Source organism: Squalius cephalus, assembly GCF_949319135.1.
Source record: "Squalius cephalus genome assembly, chromosome: 14".
NCBI classification, from domain to species: domain Eukaryota; kingdom Metazoa; phylum Chordata; class Actinopteri; order Cypriniformes; family Leuciscidae; genus Squalius; species Squalius cephalus.
The window spans coordinates 37996188-38006187 of NC_137135.1; the positions used below are offsets into that span (position 1 = coordinate 37996188).

Genomic DNA, 10000 nt, shown 5'->3' on the forward strand with positions numbered 1-10000 from the left:
GCAAAGTGTGGGAGACATTTGCCGAAATAATGAAAGATGATGACCAAAGTGCTGGCTTTGTCATGTGTACTTCTTGCGATGCTATTTACACATTTGATAACCACAAAACTGGCACGACCAACCAGGCACGGCGCCAGGATTCCAGTTTTGGATAAGCCAGACCAATTGTGGGTGGGCCTTAAATTAAAAACGTTAAATAAAAAAAAAATTTAAAAAAAAAACGTTATCCAATCACTGCTTAACCTAATAAAAAAATATTGACTAATATAGCCTACTGTTATATTATCTGTGCGTATACATAATATAGATTTTAATAGCTTGATGCTCTTTAAATACTGTGTTGCATTGTAAAAGTAAATCCTCGATCGCTCTCCATGGTTCTGACCAAAGAAGAGAGCTTTGGAATCTCCATTATGAATATACCTGGGCTGCATTTTCCGATAACATTGTCTCTTAGCGCGCTGCGATAACTTAACTAAAGGTATACTACCAGTAAAGGTATATCATTGCTAGGCGTCTTCAGGGCTATCATGCACTCGTGAGGCAGAGGCGCTGAGAGGCAGAGGCGCTGGCGCCCTCCTAGCAACGGCGCTGTTTTTGGTAAAACATGATTTTGACGACTTCATTAAGTTTTGTTTTATAGAAAACTCTTTTTAAAAGATATTCGTTTTGTATAAATTGTATCTTAATTTTGATCAATGTTTTATCAATCAATTGCCCGTATTTATTAAATAAGAAGCAAATATATAGCAGACAAAATAAGGCGCCGGTACGCGATCACTGCATGTGAACTGGAGGGCGCCGAAACTCAGCTTGTGCCTCACAGATTTGATAAATATAGGCTATATATTACAGAAAGCTTGAAATGTCTACTTTTAAACGAAAATATTCAAACCAAAATAAATAGGCTATACTCTCTGATTATGTAGGCTAATCCATATGAAATGTGCATTGCTCTCTGGCGTTCATGGCGAGTCCGCAATCTCCGCATTGTCAACTTCATCTTTGCAGCGACACAGAAAACACCAGTTTATTACTAAACAATTAAATGTCTCCTTGCTAATTTAGACACATTCATAATCATTACTTTAACCGGTTCTTTGTGGCAAGCTTTATGCGTACGGTCATTACGCTTATTCCTGTAGGCTAGCCTATTTAAGTAATTAATTTAATATAAAGGGGCGATTTGTCCACGAATGGCTTAAATGAACAACAAGTCGACTAGAAAAAAAATTAGTCGGAGGCAGCCCATATTCCACATATTTTCGAACCAGCAGGCCATCTGGGTTGGGCGAGCGACCGTGAGCGGAGCGGAATATTCAGAAATGCGCTCTCCGCTCACGAGCTCTGATCGGAGCAAACTCGAACCTCACTGTCTGCTGAACTTGCGCAGAAACATCAAAATAGACATAGCCAGCAAAATTGTTTTTAAAACTAAACATTTAGACTATTTTAGTACAAATTATGAGCTTATATTGACGATGTTTTATAATTCTTGACAAAATCAGAATATTAAGTTATATTAAGACGCTACGATGAGCATTATAGCTACTTTAAAAAAAATGCGGGTCAGGAAGCGGGTCGGGTACAATATTTTCTTTTTCGTTTTTTGCGGTCCGAGTTGCGGGCGGGTTAGTTGAAAACGTCGGTCGGGTGCGGTTTGTTTATACATTGACCCGCGCATCACTGACACACACACACACACACACACACACACACACACATACACACACACTACAGTCACAGACACACTACAGTTACACACACACTACAGTCACACACACACACACTACAGTCACACACTACAGTGCTCACGCTCACGCTGAGCTCAGGCTAATGCTGATGTTCGACAGATGCTGATTGACAGGATCGAGTGCTGGCAGGAAGTGAGCGACTGCCTGAGAGAAAGGACCGCCCTCCTGAAACTGGAGGCGGAGCTTATGGTGAAAGCCACAACCCAATCACTGGAGCAGCTGAGATGTGATGGACAGCTGGACACACAGATTCTCAGTGACTGCCAGGCTGCGGTTAATGAAGCAGTGGAGCAGAGCGCTGACGGTACCACACATACACACACACACACACACACACTGACCCCACATCTGAAATCAATTTAAGGAATGGTTAACTTAAAAATAAAAATTCTCTCATTTACTTACCCTCAAGTTGTTTCAAACCTGTATGAGTTTCTTTCTTCTGCTGAACACAAAGGAAGATATTTTGAAGAATGTCTGTAACCAAACAGTTGATGGGCCTCATTGACTTCACTAGGACTAAATGATTAACTCTCAGTTTGTCTCTCTGGGTTCGGGTCATGTTCATAATATAGAAGGCCACCTTAGATCTTCAAGTAGTGTTATGTAAGGATAGAGGATCAGCAGATCTTAAACATATTCTTAACAAATTTGTAATCCCTCATTAACGTGATGTTCTGTGGCCTGCAGCGATCAGACGTCAGACGGAGACACTAGCGCTCGAGCTCGAACAGAAGATCTGTGTGAGGAGGAGGAGGATGATGAAGACTCAGAGCTGCGAGTGGAGTCGTCTGTCACACACACACTCACACACACACACAGACACACACACAGATGCCCGACTCATGATGAAGGTGAGAAACACACGGCAGCGTCGCACCTGCTGTAGAGGCCATCTGTCTGTCTGCTCATCTGTCTGTCTGCTCATCTGTCTGTCTGCTCATCTGTCTCTCACTGCTCATCTGTCTGTCTGCTCATCTGTCTGTCTGCTCATCTGTCTGTCTGCTCATCTGTCTCTCACTGCTCATCTGTCTGTCTGTCTGCTCATCTGTCTGTCTGCTCATCTGTCTCTCACTGCTCATCTGTCTGTCTGTCTGCTCATCTGTCTGTCTGCTCATCTGTCTCACTGCTCATCTGTCTGTCTGCTCATCTGTCTCACTGCTCATCTGTCTGTCTGCTCATCTGTCTCACTGCTCATCTGTCTGTCTGCTCATCTGTCTCTCACTGCTCATCTGTCTGTCTGCTCATCTGTCTCACTGCTCATCTGTCTGTCTGCTCATCTGTCTGTCTGCTCATCTGTCTGTCTGCTCATCTGTCTGTCTGTCTGCTCATCTGTCTGTCTGCTCATCTGTCTCTCACTGCTCATCTGTCTGTCTGTCTGCTCATCTGTCTGTCTGCTCATCTGTCTCACTGCTCATCTGTCTGTCTGCTCATCTGTCTCACTGCTCATCTGTCTGTCTGCTCATCTGTCTCACTGCTCATCTGTCTGTCTGCTCATCTGTCTCTCACTGCTCATCTGTCTGTCTGCTCATCTGTCTCACTGCTCATCTGTCTGTCTGCTCATCTGTCTCACTGCTCATCTGTCTGTCTGCTCATCTGTCTCTCACTGCTCATCTGTCTGTCTGCTCATCTGTCTCACTGCTCATCTGTCTGTCTGCTCATCTGTCTCTCACTGCTCATCTGTCTGTCTGCTCATCTGTCTGTCTGTCTGCTCATCTGTCTGTCTGCTCATCTGTCTGTCTGTCTGCTCATCTGTCTGTCTGCTCATCTGTCTCACTGCTCATCTGTCTGTCTGTCTGTCTGTCTGCTCATCTGTCTGTCTGCTCATCTGTCTCACTGCTCATCTGTCTGTCTGCTCATCTGTCTGTCTGTCTGCTCATCTGTCTGTCTGCTCATCTGTCTCTCACTGCTCATCTGTCTGTCTGCTCATCTGTCTGTCTGCTCATCTGTCTGTCTGCTCATCTGTCTCTCACTGCTCATCTGTCTGTCTGCTCATCTGTCTGTCTGCTCATCTGTCTGTCTGTTCATCTGTCTGTCTGCTCATCTGTCTCTCACTGCTCATCTGTCTGTCTGCTCATCTGTCTGTCTGCTCATCTGTCTCTCACTGCTCATCTGTCTGTCTGATCATCTGTCTCTCACTGCTCATCTGTCTGTCTGCTCATCTGTCTGTCTGCTCATCTGTCTGTCTGCTCATCTGTCTGTCTGCTCATCTGTCTGTCTGCTCATCTGTCTGTCTGCTCGTCTGTCTGTCTGTCTGCTCATCTGTCTCTCACTGCTCATCTGTCTCTCACTGCTCATCTGTCTGTCTGCTCATCTGTCTGTCTGCTCATCTGTCTGTCTGCTCATCTGTCTCTCACTGCTCATCTGTCTGTCTGCTCATCTGTCTGTCTGCTCGTCTGTCTGTCTGCTCATCTGTCTCTCACTGCTCATCTGTCTGTCTGCTCATCTGTCTGTCTGCTCGTCTGTCTGTCTGCTCATCTGTCTGTCTGCTCATCTGTCTGTCTGCTCGTCTGTCTGTCTGCTCATCTGTCTCTCACTGCTCATCTGTCTGTCTGCTCATCTGTCTGTCTGCTCATCTGTCTGTCTGCTCATCTGTCTCTCACTGCTCATCTGTCTGTCTGCTCATCTGTCTGTCTGCTCATCTGTCTCTCACTGCTCATCTGTCTCTCACTGCTCATCTGTCTGTCTGCTCATCTGTCTGTCTGCTCATCTGTCTGTCTGCTCATCTGTCTCTCACTGCTCATCTGTCTGTCTGCTCATCTGTCTGTCTGCTCATCTGTCTCTCACTGCTCATCTGTCTGTCTGCTCATCTGTCTCTCACTGCTCATCTGTCTGCTCATGTCTCTCACTGCTCATCTGTCTGTCTGTCTGCTCATCTGTCTGTCTGCTCATCTGTCTGTCTGCTCATCTGTCTGTCTGCTCATCTGTCTGTCTGCTCATCTGTCTGTCTGCTCATCTGTCTGTCTGTCTGCTCATCTGTCTGTCTGCTCATCTGTCTCTCACTGCTCATCTGTCTGTCTGCTCATCTGTCTCTCACTGCTCATCTGTCTCTCACTGCTCATCTGTCTCTCACTGCTCATCTGTCTGTCTGCTCATCTGTCTGTCTGCTCATCTGTCTGTCTGCTCGTCTGTCTGTCTGCTCATCTGTCTGTCTGCTCATCTGTCTGCTCATCTGTCTGTCTGCTCATCTGTCTGTCTGCGCAGGCGTGTGTGGAGCTGCAGACGAGACACTGGCGTCAGAGGAGAGAGTTTGAGCTGCAGCAGGACAGCAGGATCACTGAGGCTCTGTGTGAACGCTGGACGGTCAGTAATCCTCGATCATACAGAACCTTTCAGAACCTCTCAGAACCTCAGCGCCGTGACACAAAAATGACAAACAGAGGCACAAAAAAACACAGAACAAGTCGATCAGCTTTATTTCTGCAGCTATACAGTTCAGCGTCATGTTTAGGTGCGGATGGATGTCGCTGCAATGACGGACTATCATGTTTACTGCATACTACCGCAGATATTCCCTTATTGTTTGATGTAATGTTGACCCGCATTATTACACAACCCATATGATGTGTATATCAGGAGTGTGTGTGTGTGTGTGTGTGTGTGTGTGTGTGTGTGTGTGTGTGTGTGTTTATATCCACACAGAGCTTGTTTGGTCAGAGCCGTGGACGCTTGGCTGATTTGTGTGCAAAGTTTGTCCTGAGCGGCATCACTGCAGGCTCCGCCCCCTCCAAAGACCTCTGCCAATCAGTTCTAAAGAGCATGAAGCTCAACGTGACCAATCGGATGCAGAGAGAGGAAGGCCACGCCCACACACACCTGCGCAGGCTCCGAGAGCAGCTGCAGCAACGCAGACAGGTCTCACTGCTAGCTTGTGGGAAGCATTCAAAAACAGCGCTGACGTAGAAACCAGGAGAAACACTGTGCCATGAGCGAACAACTAGAGTTCACAAATCACCAACATTTACCATGAATGTAATGCAGTAACACTAACTGTAACCATGGTATTGAGACAGAAATAGTCTAATATGTTTACATTATTCATTTCAGGGTTCATGCAAACTTTTAGGAGAGAAATTCAAAGACTTTTTAAAGTGCTTCACACTTTTTCCTTCAAATCTCTAAATATGATCCAATTTTAATGTTATTTTTAATGTGATGATTTGTAAAACTAAAAGTTTAAAGATGAAGGAAAACTAACACTTCGTAGCAAACAAACTTGTATTTAAAAAAAACGTGAAATCACCACTATAACCAGTAGATGGCGGCAGAGGAGCAGTTATTGCCTTCACTAATACAGGATATGGGGAAAGTAGGAAAAGTCACAAAGTCTCATGAAGAACAAAACTTTTCTTCAGATTGTGACTGAATTACCCAGAAAGCAAGAAAAGGTTCTTTTATAATCACTGAAGCTGTCGGTATATTTCATAAGAGTAGAATAAGTACATTTTTGCATGTTACTGTTGTCAATAATAGTTAATTTTATCTACATCTCAGTTCAAGCTCTGTGCTTTACTGTCACACTTCCGAAAAATAAACGTAATATTATTAGTAACTGCACTGATTAACCCATACAGCAGTGATGGTTAACCCTAACCAAACCCATACAGCAGTGATGGTTAACCCTAACCAAACCCATACAGCAGTGATGGTTAACCCTACCCTAACCCATACAGCAGTGATGGTTAACCCTAACCAAACCCATACAGCAGTGATGGTTAACCCTACCCTAACCCATACAGCAGTGATGGTTAACCCTAACCAAACCCATACAGCAGTGATGGTTAACCCTAACCCATACAGCAGTGATGGTTAACCCTAACCCATACAGCAGTGATGGTTAACCCTAACCTAACCCATACAGCAGTGATGGTTAACCCTAACCAAACCCATACAGCAGTGATGGTTAACCCTAACCCTAACCCATACAGCAGTGATGGTTAACCCTAACCCATACAGCAGTGATGGTTAACCCTAACCCATACAGCAGTGATGGTTAACCCTAACCCTAACCCATACAGCAGTGATGGTTAACCCTAACCCTAACCCATACAGCAGTGATGGTTAACCCTAACCCTAACCCATACAGCAGTGATGGTTAACCCTAACCTAACCCATACAGCAGTGATGGTTAACCCTAACCCTAACCCATACAGCAGTGATGGTTAACCCTAACCCTAACCCATACAGCAGTGATGTGAGTTGATGGATGCTGGTGTTGACTGGGTTGCAGGCGTGGATGGAGGACGACGCTTTGACTCGCTCGTGTCTTCATCACTTCGGGGAACAGCAGCGTGCAGTCGTCATGGCGATGGTGTCCAGGCACTCAGATATGCAGATGAGGTGAGCATGTGATGCACTGATTGAGCCCCCGTTGGCTGGCCTGCCTGATGGACGCATGACTGGTTGCAGGAGCGCTCTGGTGGACGAGCAGCTTCTGCTGATCCTGGAGTTCCAGAGGATTCTGGCAGCGCGAGGCTTTCACCAGCGCCTGATGAAGGAGATGAAGCTGAGCATACCGCCCGACACACAGGTGAACACACACACACACACACACACACACACACACACACACAGGTAAACTCTATCACACACACACACACACACACACACACACAGGTGAACTCTCACACTCACACACACACACACACACACACACACACACACACACACACACACAAGTGAACTCTCACACATGCACACACACACACACACACACACACACACACACACACAGGTGAACTCTCTCACACACACACACACACACACACACACACACACACACACACACACACACACACACAGGTGAACTCTCTCACACACACACACACACACACACACACACACACACACACACACAGGTGAACTCTCTCACACACACACACACACACACAGGTGAACTCTCACACACACACACACACACACACACACACACACACACACACACACACACAGGTGAACTCTCACACACACACGCGCGCACACACACACACACACACACACACACACACACACACAGACAGACACAGGTGAACTCTCACACACAAACACACACACACACACACACACACACACACACACAGGTGAACTCTCACACACACACACACACACACACACACACAGGTGAACTCTCACACACACACACACACACACACACACACAGACACAGGTGAACTCTCACACACACACACACACACACACACACACACACAGGTGAACTCTCACACACACGCGCGCACACACACACACACACACACAGGTGAACTCTCACACACACACACAGGTGAACTCTCTCACACACACACACACACACACACACACACACACACACACAGGTGAACTCTCACACACACACACACACTCACACTCACTCACACACACACACGCTAGAGCCCTGCACGGGCCAAAAACTCCCACCCTAACCCGGCCCGTGGTGTTCAAGCCCTAACCCTGGCCCCAGCCCGACAACGCCTGCAATATTTTCAGCCTGAACCCGACCCGACCCGACCCGAGACCAACATCAATCACTTTTAAGCTCTCTCTGACGCGCGCTGTCTCTGCTACGCACGCAAACACACACACGTCACACGCTACTAAGAGGTAAACTTTTATTATAGGCCTGAAACATCATGCCCAAAAATATTGGACAAACTGTCCATTACACAGAAGCATAAACGTGAAGGGAGAATATCGCGCTACGGGATCAAACCGCAAAGATACGTAAATAAACGGCCCACCTTTCTTTGCTTTTCAACACGATCCCACTTCTGCTCGATGCCCTGCATGGCCAACGGTCAGTGTCTCCTGTTTAATGCACGTGAGTGACGCGCGTCGCGAGTGCGTGTGTGTATGCGTGTTGCGCTTGTGTTACTTTCTTAGGCGATGTATAATATTTATAATATAATCAATATAAGAATATTTCATAGACACTTTGTGACGTGTGCTCTGCTGCACGCTAATTATATGCACAATGAGGAGAGAAGCTAAAATAAGCCCGAGCCCGGCCCGAATGGGCTTGCAGGGCTCTAACACACGCACACACTCACTCACACACATACACAAACACACACTCTTACACACACGTTTATTTCGTTATTAATGTAAAAGGTACATTGCATAAACTTTTATTGTTTTCTTATGATGTTCTTCCTCAGAGTTTCTCTTGTTTTCCAGCACAAATATCTAAACCTTCTTAAATCAGGACACGTTTACTAAAGCAGAATGACTGAAGATATGAAGTCTTGTTCACTAAAAAAACATTTTGTCCCCAAATATGGTTAAGTCTATACAAACACACACACAGACCCAGGTTGAGTGTTGTGTTGTGTGCAGGACTCCTCTGTCGCCGTGGAAACGGTCTCCTGTGCAGAGGCTGTGATTGGTCAGAATCTCCTGCACGAGCTGGAGGCGTCGGCTGAGATGCTGCAGGGACACGCCCACCTCCTGCTAGGCCACGCCCTCTCCCGGGCCACACGCCTGCAGATCAACACACAGCAGAAGGTCTGAGTTACAGGGATCTGCCGATGTCACTGTGTAAAGAACGACCGCACGCGCACATCTATAGACTGAACACGTAACACACACATCTATAGACTGAACATGTAACACACACATCTATAGACTGAACACGTAACACACACATCTATAGACTGAACACGTAACACACACATCTATAGACTGAACACGTAACACACACATCTATAGACTGAACACGTAACACACACATCTATAGACTGAACACGTAACACACACATCTATAGACTGAACACGTAACACACACATCTATAGACTGAACACGTAACACACACATCTATAGACTGAACACGTAACACACACATCTATAGACTGAACACGTAACACACACATCTATAGACTGAACACGTAACACACATCTATAGACTGAACACGTAACACACACATCTATAGACTGAACACGTAACACACACATCTATAGACTGAACATGTAACACACACATCTATAGACTGAACATGTAACACACACATCTATAGACTGAACACGTAACACACATCTAGACTGAACATGTAACACACACATCTATAGACTGAACACGTAACACACACATCTATAGACTGAACACGTAACACACACATCTATAGACTGAACACGTAACACACACATCTATAGACTGAACACGTAACACACACATCTATAGACTGAACACGTAACACACATCTATAGACTGAACACGTAACACACACATCTATAGACTGAACACGTAACACACACA

At 45.8% G+C, this 10000-nt stretch overlaps 1 protein-coding gene across 4 annotated transcripts in view; it reads left to right on the forward strand.

Annotated features, from left to right (window-relative positions):
* The window catches only part of evc (EvC ciliary complex subunit 1), a gene marked incomplete at its 5' end in the record, with an annotated part of 56078 nt that overhangs the window by 32641 nt on the left and 13437 nt on the right, over nucleotides 1-10000 (forward strand). For all 4 annotated transcript variants that reach the window (XM_079893318.1, XM_079893320.1, XM_079893319.1 and 1 more), the window contains 7 exons: nucleotides 1854-2058; nucleotides 2445-2608; nucleotides 4959-5057; nucleotides 5397-5609; nucleotides 6985-7094; nucleotides 7164-7284; nucleotides 9084-9251. In XM_079893318.1, the coding sequence (XP_079749444.1) occupies nucleotides 1854-2058; nucleotides 2445-2608; nucleotides 4959-5057; nucleotides 5397-5609; nucleotides 6985-7094; nucleotides 7164-7284; nucleotides 9084-9251 (1080 nt within the window). The remainder of the gene's footprint in view (nucleotides 1-1853; nucleotides 2059-2444; nucleotides 2609-4958; nucleotides 5058-5396; nucleotides 5610-6984; nucleotides 7095-7163; nucleotides 7285-9083; nucleotides 9252-10000) is intronic.